This window comes from Ischnura elegans, chromosome 1, assembly GCF_921293095.1.
Source record: "Ischnura elegans chromosome 1, ioIscEleg1.1, whole genome shotgun sequence".
Taxonomy (NCBI): Eukaryota; Metazoa; Arthropoda; class Insecta; order Odonata; family Coenagrionidae; genus Ischnura; species Ischnura elegans.
Genome location: NC_060246.1, coordinates 62,615,439 through 62,636,129, shown reverse-complemented (window position 1 = coordinate 62,636,129; position 20,691 = coordinate 62,615,439). Strand labels below are relative to the sequence as shown.

The following is a 20,691-nucleotide window of genomic DNA, read 5'->3' as shown; positions in this document are numbered from 1 at the left end:
CTTGAAGCTGTAAAATTTTAAAGTGGCTATATTGGCTCCAAAATTAAAATGAGGTAAAATGTTTCAACTGGTGATTCTGAACTCACTAATTTAATAGAAATGACCTAGGTTTCGGCAAGTCAGTGCCATTGTTTTCTACCTGAGTTGCCAAACTCTGGTCAATTCGTATTAAATTGGCATTGAGGAATGTTTTTTTCAAAATGAATGGAGGGTACTTCCTCAAAGTTACACCAGAAACAATTTACAGCAGAATGAGGATAATGCATCCTGAAAATAAGGTTTCCATTCATAATTGTACATTCAACGCAAAGACTTGGCTCTCTATTGATGATATCATTTCTCGGTGACCTGAATTGGCACAAGAAAAATAAAATTTTCAGCTTTTTTATACAAGAATTTTCACGAATTAGCCCTCAGGAAGCTATATTTAAGTACATATCCGTTATCCTGTATCATATTTTGGCATTTCGTTCATACTTTTGGCCCGAAAATTGAAATGCGTATGCTTATGCGATTCACAATCACTTGTATCATTACGGAAAATAATTATTCAGATTATAAAGTGATTAAGGACATCTTTCAATCAGCTCTATCGTTATGTAGATTATGAGATCACCTAATTATAGGTCCCGTGACTTAATTTTGCTGAACGAGTGTAAACGGTTCATTAGCCCTGGTTTGGCAACGTTACCCTCGATGATATGCATATCCTGCTTGAATGATTAGAGATTTGTCAAAGGCGCCAGACATTTTCATATTCTGTTGCCTCTTATATATTATTTCCATTGGAGCAGGCTATGTAGTTAATTATTTTTTGCGAACATTACATGCCCTGAAAAGCCTTTGCCCACCAGTAAGAATCTATCTCAAACTATGCGTGATGTGATTTTCGTATTTGATTCAAGGTACACAATGCCATGCTGGATAAAAGTAATTGTTATGAACTTTACTGACGGAAATCATGTCACTGCCCAAGTAGGTTCCCCTGTAATGAGTATTCTTCCATTAGCCTAACCACCGGCTTAATCCAATATTCCATTATGCCTTTTTCTTATTAGGTTTAGAAAGTACATTACATGACTTAATCCGTCGATGAATAAATTCTTTCTTACTCTATGCTCAGTTTTTATTAAATATAATGTAAGTTCCAAGCCACGAGATAGGATACGGGAAAGGTATCTATGCTGTTGGTGTCGCCGCTAATCCGTCCTGAGAAGTAGGTATGGAAGCACTTCATATTTTAGCCACATTTTTTTCCCATTTCTAGGTTTAGGAACTTTATCACTGCAGAGTTTCCAAAGATCTAGGGAGTTGAAAAAATTATAACCATCACGTTCTTCGGAATAGGGCTCTAGACTATTCAGAAAACCTAGAGCTTCCACCTCCCTCCTCTTCGTGGAAAACTTGGCTCTTTATGGAGATGTGTGTCAGTCACCCGGAGAGGGGAAAACGAGTCCCAGAGCCACACCACGCGCCCTCTCTTTCATTTTTTTTCTCCCTAATGGAACATTTTTAAAAGCCGAAAGAAGTTCCGCTTTGCACTCCCGCATTCGAAGCCACCTCCGCATTCGAGCAGCAGCGCATTCAAACTTGGACAGCAGGTCTTCTTCGTCTTGCGCGGAATTTTCACCTTGATAACTCCGTCCCCCTGCTCCCCTTCTCCTCCTCTTCTTATCCCCACCCTTCCCCCTCCCATTTCAAGGCGACCCTAAACCTCCAACCACAGTGCTCCCTTCCACACGCTACTTAACAGCCTTCTTTCCATCATCTTGGTCTGCGTTATTGCTGCGTGTTCCAGCATTTCCCCACCGAGTTCTCTGAATACCTATTTTCCACGTCAGCATGTACGGTGTAGGAGTTCCATGCCTTTTGCCGAAGGAGTGTTCATTTGCTTCTTTAAAATGCGTCGACGGTATTTTATTGTAATCGCTATTGAAGTAATGCGACCGTAATATTAATGGACGGTTGCCGCCTAGTACGCGCCTTTTGCCTTGTTTTCCCAGCAGTGGGGTTAAGTTCTTACCCGTGTAGCGGAGGTCGCGGGTTCGTGTCCCCCCTGGGTTGATTAAAAGCACTAAAGTTTCGATGTGAGTGAATGTCAGAGTTGAATGTAAGAATGGGATGCATAGCATAAATGCCACACTAAATAAATAAAGTTATGCTATTTAGTTCCGGCAGGCATTGTTGCTGAATAGTCATTTCCTATTTTATCTCTGACTAGGGTGGATAGCGATACATTAATTTTACAGAGGCAATTTTAGATAATTTTGTTGCTAATCAGAGTGTGAACGAAACATGCAATGGCCTATAAGAAGGTTTCATGAGAGGTAGTGGGGATCTTTCCCTCATTGAACGAGAGAAAAAGACCGATAGCATCATTGGTGTACGGTGAGTTTTTTTATCGAAAAATATAGTCATAAAACCGGCGGTATTCATTGTAGTTCCCTTTATGAAAAAACTGTATTGGTATGTAGGGCTTAGCTTATCCAGATATTGGAGCAAGTAGTGTCAGCTTGTTGCCAAAGATACACTCAGAGTTCTTCTCGGTTCTTCAAAGTTGATGATAGAATAAGAGAGACCTTCAAAATTTAGTATCTCTTGGGGTGCAGATTTGTACCTTTGTGCTAGACGAAAAACTCACCGATATTATCTTGTAAATTAATCTGTCCGTGGCGTTTTTGTTATCATCGAAGTGTTAGTCAGCTCCTTTTATAGACGCAAAAATCGAAAATATGGTAAAGACTGTATCTTATCTTCCTTAAGTCGTCAAAGGTCCTAGAATTCACGCCCCTTGACATTGATCAATGACTTAGATTACATCAATGCATAAAATATCTTTACAGATACTTTTAGAGCGTCGTTTGCATTAAATTTTTATCGATGTGAATGTCGTTTTTGTCTTCATTATCTTGTTCCTTTCTCATTAATTTTGAATATTGAATACATATCTGATTATCTTTTGCATATTAATGGTGTATTTAATGTATATTGCCTGTTCGACATGCTATTGTATAGCACCTTCTCCCTCGCACCCCCCGCGTTTCCTTATTCTCCGCTTGAATATTTTCTCGGAATGCTGGACTGCCCAACCCTTGTGCCCACCACGTTTTCTAAACCATTCGCCCCTTTACACCCTCCAAGCTCTTCAACTTTCAACTTCGAGCCCCCTTCGGGTTTCACTCACATTTCTCCTTCCTTCTCTCCGTCTATTAATCTTCCCACATCAATCTCCCGGCTACTCGGGCACGCCACACTGCCTTTCTCCATCCCGCACACTCGCCTCTCCACCCTCCTTCTTCCTATCCTTCCCGTCTACATCCTCCACGTAACTGTCAAGTGTGTAGTACATCAAAACATTCCGTAACTTACACTTAACATTGTCATTGCAATTTAATGTATTGCTTGGTTTTAAACAAAGGTTAACGTATTTATTTATTCCCATACCACTCATCATAGCACATATTGGCCATTTAATTTTAGATGAGGGTATTAAACAAATTTAGTGATTGGACGTGCACGAACCTGCCCTGGATAGGGGCAACCTACCGAAGCGGGACTCGAACCCACAACCTCTTCTTTAACGGGTGAGGGCTTTACCCCGTCGCCGCTAGGGTGGTAAATAGCCATTCCGTTGAATAGCTATTTTGCGGCCGGACAATGCTTGCGTCCTCATCCTGAACTTTTGGTATTCGATCGATATCATGACTTTATGTATTGTGGACTGGCTATTATTACCGAATGAGTTGTTTCTGCATTAATCTTTAAATTATTATTTTTGAGCCACAGACATGTGATAATTGCGTCTTCATTATTTTTTTAAACAGCGCCAGATACAATAAATACTTAATAAATTTGTAAATCATCAGCATCGATATCTTACTTGCATTCGGTAGTCGACGGGAAGATATGCGTGAAACCTTCTCAATGATAAATATGGTATTAAAATAAATGCATTCATAATAATTGGTTTAATGAACACATTATTAAGAGACTTTCGTATGTCTCATTTAAAACGAAAGCCATTAAAAGAATATCATAATTAAAGGAGGCGCATTCTATGAACTTTTTCCGGAAATTTTTTGTCACTACGTAAGCAAACTAGACTAAGAGACTCGTGAGAATCGTTGAGGATAATCCATCACATTCATTCTTTCTCTTGGATCTCTCTTAAGGGATATGCAGTGCAAGAAATAAATTCTTCGTATAAATTTTGTCGTGCCTCTATCGTGATGGAAAAACTTTGTCAATGAATCATGAAACCCGACCGAAAGAATCATCTTCTGGCTACACAGGCGTTTTAAAGATGTGCATAATCGGATTATGCTCAGTTTCGCATGTGAAGTACTTAACGTAGTTTTGGAGATTTGAAAAATCATTATTTTCAGTAATACTCTACCCAAAGTGATGCTTGAATTTTAATAGTATTTGCTTATATCCGTTTTAGTGTTTATAAAAAAGTTGAATACCCTGTTTTGCTGTTCCTATTCCATTGTACAGACATGCAAGATACATTAAATTTTATATGGATTGACATCGTACTCAACTTAAATAGCCTACCCACTTACTTTTGTAGGGCTTGCGTCGTTTAGTATTGAGCTGCCATGCCTTGAGTTGATTGAGTTTAGAATTTGTCCAACGTATCGAAAATTTTCAATTTTATAACCATTTATTTAAGGAATTTTTAATACTAAAAATTAGGTATGATATTATTTGTCATAGATCTTAGGAAATATTTGGCTATGGACGCAAAGAAGTCTATAGTTCTGAGATTATCATGCCCACTACAACTTTTCATGACTGTATTATTCTCTTTCAAAGGTCTTCATAAGAGCACTCACCTTTATTTTCCTTCGGCTCTTTGACGTCCTCTCCCCGCCATTTTTCCCATATTATCTCCTGTCCTTGTCCTTCTATTCAGCCTTTCCTCCTCCCCTGAAAGGATCCCTTCCTCCTTCATGTTACTAGCTTGCTCTCAAGGTCCTCTCCTCCTGATCATTATCGATAATGATCAATTCAAAGACCATTATCCTGCTGCTCTCCACCCTTTTCCACTCTCTTTACCTTTTTTTACCGCTTTCTTCCATCAAAGTTCCAATTTCCAGCACCCGCCTTTATTTACCTCATGAAATTCATTCCCTTCCTCTTCGATGGTTCTTGCCCTTTGTATAGCTATCCTCAATGGTTCTGGAAACATTGCTTGTTCTAAATCTAACAGCCCAGCAAATTTTAATAATGATTTCGACGCCAACTTTTCAGTAAAATACAAATTTACGGCAAGAAAAACTTAATTGTGAAATCAGGCTGTTACGCACTTGATATATATTAAATTAATGGGCTTTTGTGCTTGCATTTAGCGTGAATTTATAGCATAACAAAGGTATATTTTCAAGAATTTTATTGGCATAAAATTTATTTTTCATCCCCTGTTCATCCATTCCTATATTGTTTTAGCTCTTGGTCTCTAATGTCTACGGCTATATGCAAGTTAAAAAGACTGCATCTCCACCCACTTGATCTTTGCCGTTTTCTCTTCATTGTTACGCTTTTAAAACCATCAAATAGTACGTGTGGGATATCAGTGCAGCTGACCTTTACATGCAGTTTTAGACGTAAAATCAGACGTCTGAAGAAGTATAAGATTTGAGGCTGAGAGGGTGGGGTTTCCACGTGAAAGTTCCTTTGGTGATTCCTTCCTTCATTGCAGTTGTTTGCTACGCCTGTGTAGACGATCCTGTCCATAATAAGGGGCTTTTTCCTCCATTTCCTTCAATTTCTATATCTCTTTGATTTGGAAATGAAACCCACCAGTCCATCGAAAAGTTCTTTGTCCCTAATTATTTTTCATTCCGGGCTAAGGTCTGCTCGCATTCCTTAACCTTCTCCCACTACTCCAAAACCCTGTCTCTGCCCTCCCACCTTATTTCCTCTTGTTTTAAATAATATTTATTATAATAATCATAACAATCAACCACCCCTTATTATTTTATAAACATAAAACTACTCAATAAACTATACAGGTACTCCTAAGGATAAAAACCTTTGCCGGGGTTTCAATCTTTTGCATATTGCAGAAAAACAGAGGTTTGACATGTAAAAATACTTAAAACGGAAAATTTCTTGCAATTGTTTCGGAAATAAGATTCTCTAATAAAAAGAACTTGCACATATTTTCTTAGCTACGTGTGGTCGCAATAAATATTAATTCAAATGGAAAAAAATGAAAAATATCTGCACACTTCAATGGAAACATGATTTGCCCTAGACTTTAGTATTGTACCTTTACAATTATTATCGCATTGAATATTTCACCTGAAAATATAAAGGCCGTTTTACACAATTGCTCAATCTGACGTGTGTACGAAGGCACAATCAAAATTTCATCGTGTGAAGTAAGAATTGAAAGAAAACAAGCGAATATGCGTGGATGAGAAATGGCAGAATAGCTTATAGATCTAAATTCCATGCTCGTCATTCCACGCCACGCCAATCATTCCATGCTCGCATTCTCGCAATTTTAATATGTTTTCAGAGCTTACCTGCTTAATGACGTGCCCCGTTTAAAACTGCCTTAATACTTCGAAGAAATTGATCGTCCTTAATACTTTTCTTTTCTTTAGTTATCTTGCAAATTTACACTTCTTACGGTGGAGATATTCACATTGATTTGGGGCGGTTTTGCGTCGCCTGGCAAGCAACTCAGTCAGTCAACTTACCCACCGAATCCTCAGTATTTACCTCCTTCGCCCCCCTTTGGCTCTCGCTTTTGCCCTTATTTTGCCCGTGAAAAAACTTTAAAATAGTATATTTACAGCTATCATTGTATTGAATATTTTACCTGCTAACTTTGTACCACGAATAAATTCATCATCTTGAATATTTTAATTTTCTTTCAAAATCATAAATATTTTCACATCTTACGGTGTAGATACATTGTTTCGGTTCGGGTTTGCGTCGCCAGGCGCGCAACTGCGTCAGGTACAATCAATCCTTGCCTCCTTGCCCTCCGAATCCTCAGTCCTTAACTCCTCGCACCCATTGGCTCCCTTCGTCTTCGCCCTCCTCTACTCGCATCTCGTCCTCCTTCTCACCGTCTATTAATCTTCGCGCACCACTCTGCGGCGACTCCTGACAGATCGACCCCCAGCACTGCCATTCCCCGCCTCTATCTCTTTCTCTTTTTCGCTCGAGTCTCGCCCTCGTTTCTCGCCCACTCTCTCTCTCTCTCTCTTCGCACGTACGCACGAGGCGCTTTGTAAGCCACCACGAATATGTGTGGCAGGGAATGAATTTGCTCTGCGCTCACGCTGCGGAGGTTTCGACCTCTACGGGCGTTAATGGATTGCGCCCAACTCGTGAAGGAGTCGAGATCCGAAAATCGCGGCGAAGTTGGAAATTCAAGAGGAGTTACAATACTCGGGAGTGAGTGTATCAATAAAGCTAGACAGTCCAGGTAATGTACTGATAAGAGAGAAGTGTGCATATTAATTGGAGATGATACCAGCTAAGATTCTTTTGCGATCTATAAACACTAAAAAAAAAACATTAGTTTCAACCGTGTTATTTTCCGAGGAGTAATCATAATTTATCCGTCTTATCATATTGGCTAAAAATTTTCAGATGGATATAGTTTTGCCTTGTTTGTCCAAAAACGGAAGAATATAAATAAGTTTCGGTCTTCGTTAAAAATTTACCCTTGAAATTCAGCCCTTGGCCTTTTAATGATTCCAAGCGATGCTTCCGTGTTTGGCTGGTGACATTTGGTGGCGGATTTATACTATCTACCTTACTTTAATCACTAGATTACGCACCCAGTTAGTGTGGTATGATTTAAACTTATGAGTTAGGGCTTGGTGGATTTTATCGCGCTACAATAGGGAGTTGAAATGTGCGTTATCTAGCTTTTCGTATTTTTTATCATTCCTGAATAATATTTAAATAAAGATAAAAAACAGGTTGTCATAAAGTATTGATAAGAGCCTCAACATGCCCTATTCACTTTTTTTGCCCTCCACCCTCACCTCACCCTAAACCTCTCTCCTAAAATCAACCTCACCCCCTACCCCTCGCGTGTCCTTCTCCGCTACCTCGTCGTTGCCCCATCCCCCGCCCCTCCCCTACCTCGAACTCTCCCCCCCGCTTCCTCCAGTGCCCGTCCCCCTGCGTGTGTTGTTGGCTCCGCTCCTGAGCTACCTGTGGAGCTCACGTCGCCTGTGACTCCAATGAGCGCCATTTCTTCTTCTCTTTTGCCGGGCAAGGTTGAGAGGACGCGGAGGAGGGTGGTGCGGTGCCCGCGGAGGGAAATGAACGAGCTCCCGGCACGGAACGCAATGAAAAGATCACGTTCCCTAATGCCACAAATGTTGGGAGGAAAATGGTTTCTGTTCCTTTTGCTCCCAACTGCTTTTTTCTTCTCTCTCTCTCTCACTCTTTCTTTTTTCTTTCCTTTCGTCTCTTTTACAAGTTTGCGTGTATGCGACCGTGTATTTTGTGTGTGTGTGTTAGTTTGTGCCTCGCTCGACAGTCATCTTTTTTCTCTTCTACCTTCCTCGTGGGTGAGAATGTGAAATTTATGCATGAATTCGTGGTGTTTGGCTCGGTGAGAAAAAAATACGTGAATGAGGGGCGGTTTTGTGAACGACTTTTGAGGGACTATTCGGTGTACGTCCGGAATGGCGTGTGATGCAGAATGGGGAGTTGGAGTGAGATAAGGAAGCAATCGGGTCGTAGTTTTTTTCCTTCAGTTCTCCATGCCTCACTCGGTCGAGGTTTTTGGAGTGTTTTTGGTCTGCATGTGGGTGTAAAGATGAAGAGGAAAGCTAGTAGTGGAAAATGGGCGTAGCGGGAACGAATACCGACGGGATATGCATCTCTCCCTTGAAAGAACGAATTCGATGGGTATTCATTGCACTTCTTTCTGGAGTCACGCTCGCCCAAAAACGAGCGAATGCGAATAGTAGATGTTTCCGTGGTAACCGGAAATTTCGCGTATTCAGTTGAGCTCGGTTGTTCTCAAATTATGCAATAAACATTCCATGGATCGTTCCAATTCAGATGACCGAAACCGTTAACCCAGGGAATTGAATAGATACTTCGACACTCCTTCCTTACGCAGAGATTTGTATTTCTCGTTGAGTGAGTAATGTGCCTGTTGGATTTTTTTCTTCTACACATTTCATTTGTAACGAATTAACGGGAAGCTTCCTGGTGCCTGTTTGGGTGCTGGAATTGAATTATATACCTCATTCCCAAACTGTTTCAATGGCTACATCTTGTCCAATGTTCTGTTTTTCCGAATTTATAAATGAAAAGGCTCAGTTCCTTTAAATTTTGCATAAAATTTGGGCATGATATTTGAAATTTATCACCTAGTAAGCGAGTTGGTTGAATGAAGTGAAGTACAACCATTTAAATTAGGAAGGTAATTCTCGATTTATTATTTTTTCATTTCCCTCCGGAACTCATTATTCAAATGCCATTAAAGTATTAATTATTAATTGTATGCATTTATATATTTTGCATCTGTTTTATGCCTAATTAATTGAAAAGTATTTGGAAGTTTATTCACTCAAAATGTTCATCGATGAAAAGTCGCTCTTCATGTAATTCTCAAAGGCTTTTTTCTCCGCTAACAGTTTTAGCTTGACCTTGTATTGAAGCACCTAAATCTTGAAAAGGTTTTTCGTCTTTCCTTATAGGGGAGCACAATTTTTGCGTTGTCACTTAACTGATGCACGTGTTACCTGTCTGACGTATTTTTTTTCAAGGTTAAAATCCTATGTGGCTTTAGCATTGAATTCGAGTTGCCTTTGTGTCTAATAAATTGTGTTTGAATTTTTTAAATTTTCATTTTTGGTCACGACGGTGAATACGCGAGAAAATTTTGCAAGCTGCTTGATGTTATAAAAATTATTTAAGTCCGTATTTTGTGAAATTTTCTGATTGTAAAACCAACAGATTCCTCAAGTACCGTATTTCAATAATTCCTCTTCCGGGTGGTATGATGCTTACTAATGTATACAATTAACTAAAGGTGATGAAATTTTTATGGAAATGGGTAATTTTTGTGATTTTTTAATGTTATATTTTGAATATTAATCTAAACAAATTTCGATCATGTCAAATAATGTAAGAGGTTAGGTAAAGCAACAGGATTGTAACATATATCGTGAAAGAGTAATCGCGTGCGTCAACCCTAAAAAAACTTGCCTTTGTGAGAAATAATCTGATTGAATCTACAACGAGCCATTTGTTACGCCGCACAGTGGGCTAGAATCGAAAAAAGCTGGCCAAAACCTCAAAATCGATTTTTTTGAGCTAGGAAGTTGAAACTTCGCATACACATTCTCAAATAAATTGTGCATAACTGCCCAGATTATTTTGGTCCTGTGTTTTCACTTTAACAATATATGTGAGGTCAAAGTTGAGCAAATTTAGCGAAAAACGACCACCCTCGATTTTTTCTGAAAATTGCCGACTTTATCCTCGTGCAGTGGTTTTATAAATAGTTTTATCGACAAAACTGTTATACCATCTTAATTGACACTTCTTATTCTTTCATTTGAAAGGTTTTTAAAGATTTTGTTTCATCAATAACCATAGATACATAACAAAATGGCGGAGCCTGTTTTCAACCCATTTTTTTACATAAACGTAGAAAAAAAGTAGACATTGTCACCGGCTTACACTAAGTAACTTATATTATGTCGTTCTTTGAAGCTTCTACATTGTGAATCTAAAGTCAAACCTTGCACCAATTTGCAACCCCGAATTTTAAATCGTTTTTTCGAACGCACGGACGACTCCGGTTCTGGCCGGCGGCGGCGGAGAGTACGGCGACGCGGCAAGCGGGTGGATGTAATATGGTCTCATTCATTTTTATGTGTGGATAACAGATATATTAGTTACGGAAAATAATCACCAGAAAGTAAAATTTATAAATATTGCTACGAATGACTCTCACTATGCAATCGTTGGGCACTGCAAGAGGTGCACTGAAAGGTTTCTTTCTTTGAGTGCATTCCATGGAGAATGGACTTAAATCGCGTTCTTAAAGTGGGGAAACGGACTCTTTTACTAACTAATAAACTTTTTTAAAATAACAGTTAATATATTCCTTAAACGTGATGGAAAATGGCTCAATACAGTACTTGATCTTGCCGAATTTTGCCAAATCATGTACTGTCTTGGTGCTTGAAGAGTTCATTATTCTTATTTAGTTTATATTCTTGATTTAAAGCAATTAATAACTATTCCTTATGCAGCACAATTTACATGTTGCTCTAGTTTAGCCAGGGCAAATGGACGTCAATTCATGTTTTCAGGGTTGTATCGAAAGAACGGATAGGAGGAAAACGAATGCAAAAGGAAGATACAGTGACCATCCTCGGAGGCAAGAAGAACTCTTGCCAAGTGGATAAAATGCAACCCCGAATATTATGTTATGTCAGATTAAGAGGCCCTCTCAATAAGTAATTGTGTCCATGCAGCTCACCAAATTTCTGTGCAAGAATCTTCGAAAATCTGAAATGCCAGGGATATAATATTAACCCCAGCGATGAGAGAGTGACGCGAGCATATGATTTCATTTACCCGAGTGAAATTATTGTAGCAGAGGTTATATAAGAAGTTTCCAAAAATGGTTCTGTTCTCTTACTGCGACTCGAATCTTAACGTGCATTTCCACAGATCCTAGTTTCGCGTCGCATATAAAGTGCACTTTAATTTGCAAACACGGCTTTGATAGCAGTGAGGACATGCGAAATATAATTGCACGTGGGAACGAGGGCCTATGTCTCATGAATTATTGCTCGTGAGCACCTTTGTGTCTTCTTGCTTAGGTAAAAAATGCTGTTCGTTAGGCGAAGCATGAAACAGGCACGAGTATTCAAAAGTCATCACAATTATTCTATATTTCCTCTCCAAATAATTTAATTTTCTCTCTCTCTCTCTCACTGACGCTTTAAATACAATTATGGTATGCCACCAACCGTGCATAAGGTCTTCATTCAAGGAGCTGACATTGCAACAGAGTCCATTCTTAATTGCGACAACTGACAGGGGAAGCAATATAGGCACGTTATAAGGACGTGAGAAAGTTCCGTGAATGGTTGACTAGAAAAGTGGCAAGAGTGGCCACAAATAGGGATTTATTTCGAAGACAACTCCTAATGTCATAACTGATAATGACAAAAATTATGCCAATTAAACTGGAGGAAACACACAGCTTACCGAACAATGTAATGGATCTGTTTTTGAAAAAGGAAAACAATGCTTTTGCTCAGACAGTGAAAGTGATAAAAACCCGTCAGATAGTGAATGAAAAACAGTAACCTTTTATTGCTGGCAGTGCTAATTGCAGAATGTTAGTTGGGAAAAGCGTAAATTGTGTTGCTTTTGTTTATGTTATGTTTGTATGGTAAGATATTCCTGAAAAATAACCATTTTGTCAGGAGCGCAGTTTTAAGAATAATGACGTTGATATATAGGTAAGAGATTTAAATCAATACTTTATATTGAGCATAAGACATAGATTAAAATGAACTGTTATTCTTAGAAAGAATACATTATTCGATGTGAGTAATATACCTTCCGAAGCTTTTAAAGTTAAAAGGAGTTCAAACCAAAAACAAGTTCGAAGGACTCGGCACTACAACAATACTATAAAACGACCGTTGTCCGAAGGCCTTTAAATATGAGGTGGAGGCCATGGATCATCGAGGGCTCTTGCCTAGAAATAGAGCTTGTTAGTTAATAAAAGAGTCCGTTTCCCCACTTTAAGAACGCGATTTAAGTCCATTCTCCATGGAATGCACTCAAAGAAAGAAACCTTTCAGTGCACCTCTTGCAGTGCCCAACGATTGCATAGTGAGAGTCATTCGTAGCAATATTTATAAATTTTACTTTCTGGTGATTATTTTCCGTAACTAATATATCTGTTATCCACACATAAAAATGAATGAGACCATATTACATCCACCCGCTTGCCGCGTCGCCGTACTCTCCGCCGCCGCCGGCCAGAACCGGAGTCGTCCGTGCGTTCGAAAAAACGATTTAAAATTCGGGGTTGCAAATTGGTGCAAGGTTTGACTTTAGATTCACAATGTAGAAGCTTCAAAGAACGACATAATATAAGTTACTTAGTGTAAGCCGGTGACAATGTCTACTTTTTTTCTACGTTTATGTAAAAAAATGGGTTGAAAACAGGCTCCGCCATTTTGTTATGTATCTATGGTTATTGATGAAACAAAATCTTTAAAAACCTTTCAAATGAAAGAATAAGAAGTGTCAATTAAGATGGTATAACAGTTTTGTCGATAAAACTATTTATAAAACCACTGCACGAGGATAAAGTCGGCAATTTTCAGAAAAAATCGAGGGTGGTCGTTTTTCGCTAAATTTGCTCAACTTTGACCTCACATATATTGTTAAAGTGAAAACACAGGACCAAAATAATCTGGGCAGTTATGCACAATTTATTTGAGAATATGTATGCGAAGTTTCAACTTCCTAGCTCAAAAAAATCGATTTTGAGGTTTTGGCCAGCTTTTTTCGATTCTAGCCCACTGTGCGCCGTGCTCATAAACTTCTTTTCAATCAATATATTTCTCTGAAACAGCGCGTTGGCTGCAGCAAATAAACTACTAGGGTAGTGGGGGAAATATTGGCAATAAAACTCTCTTATCCAAATCAGAGCAGTCAAATTTATGGAAGTGGAATGCAATGAATGTTTATTATCAAAGTAATTTTTTTCATAAAAATAAATGTGGCTTGCTGCTCGCTTAGACTGCGAGTTTTTCATGCAGAGGGTTTCAAGGGATGGTGAATTAAATATTTATCTCTAAATATCTTGCATCCTGGATATTACAGTTATTTTATTTTTACTGTTTATATTTTTAAATAGGCTATAGCACTCCCGTTTCTCGGGCAATTAGCCGAAGCATTATGCTTATTTTCTTTGTATTATTACTGGTTAAATAAATTGGTTAAGTTATTGCTGGCAAATGGATGTATTTTGCGAGATGCTTAGAGCATGGTACGAGACTTATGATGCAGCTAGTTTTTCCTTAAAACGTCATGGCAATGGTAGAACTGAGAATTTGATCAAATGAACCGCGTAATAAACAAGACAAACATTAGCTAGTAGGAAAAAAATATTATTAACGTTTCTCTTTTTTCGGTATTTATAACGCCTTATTATTTTCTCGTAATTTTTCATAAATCCTACACATACTTTAATGTAGAAGAAATTCACCTTTAAAATTGATCAATAAATGATTGAATTTAATGGATGCAATACGCTTATCTTATTAATCATGCATTTTTGATGAATATGAATTACAGAAATTACGTAATTAAGACAGATTTATGGCTTATTTTTTATTCCAATACGGTAATTAAAATGAGCACAAGATGAAGCGATATACTTTACTGCTCTTCATAAATGAAGCCAACAGCGTCACTACTATTTTCGCGAATATGTTTATGGTTTTCCGGGAAATCGGGCACAAAAGTTATGAATAAATTGATTTGGCAGTCGATAGTTATCTCTGACACAATATTGTTGACGTTTAATCATCTTTATGATGGTGAATTTTGGCATCTGCATCATGAATTTACTGATATTTTGAGCGATTTGAATATTAGAACGAATTTATTGTGATATTAAAACTGCTAAAAATCAAATCGCTAGGGAATATGTGCCGTATTTGATTAATTTATAGCTGGAATATTAGAGGAAGCAAGAAGATCAACAAGTAGTTATAGCTTGTGGAATTACCACAGAGTTTGAAAACAGATAACCTTTATTTTCTCTCAAGTTTGGCTTCAATTATATTGCTGAAATTAATTATGATTTGGAATTATAATTCCCCACCGTTTCTATGGTAATTGAGCTTCCAATAGTACCATATGGGATATGATGTTGGTAATTTCTAATTTTTTCCCTTTTCTTCATTAAGAATAAAACAAATCACATTATCTTACTGTTTTGATTATATTTAATCTTTAATCTATTTATTTTAAATCTATTTATGTGTTCTTTTGTATGGTAAACTGTATTTATAAACAGTTATACTTTCCCGACTAACATTCAAAAAAACACGCGAGTGGTCGGGGAGAGGAGTGAAAAATACATTTTCATGCTAAATCGAACCGAATCTTGTTTTTTTAAGAATTGCGATTCGAAGGGAAACATTGACTACGTAATTTCATTAGAATAAAGTTACACTTTAGGTTTAATTTTGAATAAAGTTAAAATGTGCATTATTTTTCGCAGGGTCTGAAAAAACAGCTAAAATATTTTTAGGTTCATGCTTACTGATAAATGAAGAAAGATTTACTGTAATAGGTCATAATGAGATTTAGTATTTAAACATATGCAACTCCTTTTAATTACATCGATATTTGATCGCATTGGTCGGCTCTTCCTATCAGTGTTATTAGCACATATCGATGTCAATTAATTATGTGTGAAAATGATGTTGAATAATATATATTGTATAGAAAAAGTGTTTAGGGTGTGATATACGTGATATTTCAAGTGTGCATTCCAGTTGGTTGAGTTGGAAGTTGAATGAGTCAATGGGAATGTAGATCACCAGCCCAATTGGTATAGGTGCTATTATAATTACGTGTTAGAAGACATATTATTGAACTGAATTATTGATTAGGTTACTTTAGATTAACCCTTGAATTTTGTCGGAAGAAGTAATGTTTTGTTTTCTTGGCCTCAGGTGCTATTGTAATTCCCTGATAGAAGACGTAGTATTGAATCGAATGATTTATTTTACTTTAGATTCAGCCTTTTATATGCATTTGAATTTATTCGGAATAAGTAAAGTGGTGCTTTGCTTTCTTCACTTCAGGTGGTCACATCGGTTCGCTGTGCTGAGAACTGACGGGAGTGGAAGCAACGCGGATCTTCATCCACCGAATCTCCGTGAGAACAGCGGGCGAAGTGAAGGACCATCCTCCCCGAAGATCCCATTAACGGCCCTCCAGTCCGGCACACAGTCCGGATTTTCATCCGTCGTGGTGCGAGTCCCACGCGCGACTAACCCTCGAGGGACCGCACGTCTCGGAGCCTCACAAAGCCCATTCAACGACGCTCGGGATGCACCCTTGCCACTCAAATTGTTTCGTGACCGTGCCGTGGATAAAGAGCGACCTCCAGAGGTGAATCCTCGACTGTGAATCGAAGGAGATCTTACAATACGGCTGTGTAAAGGTGTATGACTCTTTCCTTTTGTCTCCAGCCTGTGAGAGATAAAAAGGAATAACTCTGAAGATTGTTCCGTGACCGTATGGTGGATAAATAGTTTTCTCCAGTGGTGAATCTTCGAATGTGAAACGAAGAATATTTTCCGTAACGGTCGCGTAGAGATTTAACAGTCTCTTTTTATCTTTTTTCCTGTATGAGATAGTAATATTGTGAAGAAAAACCCTCCCTTGCCGCACAGATTGTTTTGTGAGCGAATTGTGGATAAATAGCGTCCTCCAGTGGTTGATTCTCGACTGTGAGTCGAAGATGATCTTACTTAACGGACGAGTTGAGGTTTAACGCTATCTCTCTTTCTTTTGCCTATAAGACATAAAAATATTAAAACGCTTCGGAGCTTCGGAAAGGGTACTTCCCTCCTTTTCTTCTTTTTTGCCAACTCGGTTTGGCTTTTCCGGTGCCGAGCAAAAAAAAATACAAGGGTTTCCTGGCGGGGCATAAGAGGAGTGTGATCACTTCGCATTTCCCTTCCCGAGCGTCGCATAGCCGATTATTCTCTAGACATCACCCTGATCGCTGATTCTTCGGAGAGGGAGCAATTTCGTCGGACGGGCAGAGGGCGTCGTTAGACGGGGATATGATGGCTACGTCATCCGGCGCCAGGAATTGTTGCTCGGCGGGCGGCGGCGACGGCGTCCGGGGACGGCGTCGGCGTCGCGTAGCCTCGCCTTGGCGGATGGGAGCGAGGTCTTTGGCATCGGCCATCGCGATCATCCTCCTCTTCCTAAACGGTAAGTGGGGCCGCTCTTTTGGCCATTATCATTTCTCCCGATCTGCGCCCCAAAAAAATTGGATGTTTTTCTATTCCAAGCTAACATCGAATGAAAAGTCACAAGGAAAAGCATTAGGAGAGTTGATTAGTGTTAGGAAAGTGATTTAAGTTTTTAATTAAACCATCGGTTTCCCAGAAAAGTAATCCGAATCGGATGAAAACCAATCCTGAAATAAAGTCAAAATTTTGCGGAGAGATGCCGTGGTACAACATATCAAGTGATCAACGAAGGTATCGTATTGCCCACAAAGTTTATTATAACAGCTTACTGCACGCGTTTCGATTGATACAAAATTATCATCAGGTACCTGATACACAATGATGATTGTGTAACAATCGAAACACGTGTAGCTATTATAAAGTGTAAGCTATTATTAAAAAAAACTGTGGGTAATACGATATCTTCGTTGATCATTAATTCTGTAATATATTTACTGCATAAATGCAAACCCCTAGGATAATAACACAAGGTAAACAATGGCGCCTCCTGTGATCGACGCTCAATATAGCCAAGAGTGGTTACAATTATACAAGTGATAGTGAAAATACGTGATGTGGTAGAAGAGAACTAACTTCAGTTTTGAAATCAGCATGCCTATTTTACCTTAAATAAGCTCAAAAGTTGAACTCAACAGAAAATTAGTAAAAAATGTTCCCCAGTATCATACAAGAAAATACCCGCGGACTAACCAGCATCATCTCCTTACGGAGGCTCCCTTAAGGACCCTTGAAGTGTGGAAATTCCACAGTGGGCACGTTATTTGCCTGAACCGGGATTTGATACAAATTTTCCGATTAAGCGAATGGAAATCCACGCTAAAAGGAGATGCCTCGGAAGATTAAGAGATAGAACACCTGGTGCCCGAGATCGGGGTCAAATCCTGGTCAAGTCAAATCATTTTTTCGCTGTGAAATTTGCAAAGGATAAATTCCAATTTAAATGTATCCAGACATATTATCATTTCTTTGGCGGAATCATTTTGAAATAACATATTTTCAGGCATTTACTGTATGCAAATTTTCTCTCAAATTACAACATTTACTCTATGATTTTTTGGGGATGTAAAAGTAAAATGGCTGGCAACGCTCGCCGCGATTATCTTCCTCTTCCTGAACGGTAAGTGGGGTTGCAATTCTGGCCGTCCTCAATCCTCCCTATCTGCGTCTCAAAATCTTTTCTGTCCCGGGTCCCGAATGTGAGCGAGATATGCCATCTCGTTGAATGGGCAAGGAGGAGACTTAGGCATCCCCATGACCTTATTCCATGCCGTCGATCTTCTTTAGGGGTCCGTATCGATATCGTGCGGGTAATCCGCGGTGATATTACCCCATCCCCCCATTCAAATACCCATCTAAGAGGTTCTGATACGAGGTCGGGAGTGATTTACGTTCACGTGGCATATTTCCTTGTCCTTAATGGGGGACTCTAAATAGATTTTTAATGTAGAGGCTCATTCACGTCAGCTCGGTGGAATGAAATTGATGATTAGGCCCCTCTCTAAGGTGCAAACGAAGTTGAACCTCCTTCTAGACATTAAATGCGAGTAAAATCGTAATTTATTGCATCCTAAGAATATATTTTCTATGTCCAGCAATGTGGAAATGGGGATTTGATACTGTGGTTGGGATGGCTATAGGACCCTTACCTATTTCCACTAAGAAGAAGATAGAAATGTGGAATTTAAAAATTTAATTTATTATTAAGCATTACATTGTATATAGGTCGTTTTAAAGTGTGAATATATTTTTTTTAAATAAAGGTCATTTATCTGGATTTTCTGTAATGAGTGCAGCAATGCCATTTGCGAACAGGAAGTAAGCTCAGATTTGGCATGTAATCTAATTCTTGTCCGAGCTAAAAAGTTCCAAATGATGTAGTACATAATACATGAATTACATATTTTTATATTAGCATATCTCTGCTTGGTTGAGGTATTTTGTAAGCATACTACGATGCGGAGAGCAGGGGTCGCTAAACTTCTCCCTGGTGCACACATGGGTGCCCTAATTTTATTGCAAGCGGACCCAGAAATTCATGGCTTGCATTTTGTACCTCCAGTTCTGTTTAGATAGCGTCACCTGCACTTTGAAAACGGGCTTAATTTACATACATGGCTGTTTTGCGTTCAGCGACACCAAACGTGAGATGTTCTCCTTAAGAGATGGGTAAATCTTCAACCATGCTTTAAAAGAACAACCATCCAAGTTCATATCTTTATTCGCGGTGAATCTTATTCAATATAAACGAGATCTTAATTACCGTGAAAGATAAATTTAAATGGCTGGCAAAGTAAAGAACTTTATTCAATCGAGAAAGAGCTTGAGGATTTTTATTATTATTATTTTGGAGTCGTATTTAAATTACATTTGTTTTTAAGCGTAGATTGTGGCCTGAAGTCGTGAGTAAATATTGTAAAATGTTTTTATACTTTCTTCTAGGGATAACATTTTATGAAAAATTAAATTGCATAAAGGTAGTTGTAAAGCATGACATACAATTATTTGAATAGATGTGATAAATCTGGATTTTTCTGTTATAAATGCAGCTATGCCATTTGCGAAGTGTCTGAGATTTGGCATGTAATCTGATAATTGTGTGAGATAAAAATTCCAAAAGATATTTAGAAAAAAAGTTGTATGAAATCACGAAATGAATTAGTTTTTTATATAAATAGTTGCACAAATTTATTTGCTGTTGTATTTACAATGAACGTGGAAATTGTAATTGTGAGTATAACAGAGATGTGAGATAAAATTTAGGGGACAACGGCTGACTAGCAAGCGGTAATCCTTCACGGAGTCACTAGACTCCAGTCCATATTTCGAAATACCAAAATCAGCAGCTTGTATTTTGGAAATCGAGTAAACTTGTGTGTAACTCCATGAATGGTCAGTGCTGGTTAGTTTTTGTTAATTTTATAAATTAAATCCAATAGATTTAGCGCCCTATGCTCAAAATTTACATTAGCTACGGAATAACATGGTTTTACGGACGGACGTATTGACATCTGAAGAAAATGGCCACCTATGGAATTATGTAACCGAATTTTCTTTATGAGATGGCCATGGACTCTCAGTTAGTAATTCTGATGTGAGTTGAATGCTTTTATCATTGTTTTATTAGCGAATAAAAATAGCCAAGGATTGCGAGATAGCGTGTCATCATGGATATTAAAGTTTTAGAGTAAGGAGATGTTTGTGTATTTTGACACATTAAAACTTTAATTAGAGGTATTCCTGAGGTATAATCATTCGCGTTCATGTTTAATAACATGTGATAAAAGTCATTATACTAGACCCAATCCATGCTAAGGATATCACCCAGCACGTTAAAGTCATGATGAAATCGATGTAAAAGCCTGCAGATTAAGTTTCCTTGCGCATCTGCACTAGATATTGAAAAGGAGTACCAACGTAATGCATTGTGTGCATCAAATATTCCTCCTAAGCTTACAAAAGGAAACTGTAGTCACACCTTATTCACATTTCAAAACAAAAGTTGATTATTTACAATAATAGCATATTATAACGTTTGTTTGAGCTATTATTATGGCAACCGATTTAGCCTAGTTGTTAGAGTCGGTTTCTACCACGCCAGGGGCCCACGTATAATGGTTCGTGCAGGCTCATTTTTCATCACTTT

At 38.4% G+C, this 20,691-nt stretch overlaps 1 protein-coding gene across 1 annotated transcript in view; it reads left to right on the top strand.

The window, feature by feature from the left end:
* Positions 1 to 20,691, top strand: part of LOC124161825 — an 843,682-nt gene that overhangs the window by 18,567 nt on the left and 804,424 nt on the right. The window contains exon 2 of the mRNA XM_046538024.1: positions 15,864 to 17,007. Coding sequence (XP_046393980.1) covers positions 16,854 to 17,007 — 154 coding nt within the window. The 5' untranslated portion in view covers positions 15,864 to 16,853. The remainder of the gene's footprint in view (positions 1 to 15,863; positions 17,008 to 20,691) is intronic.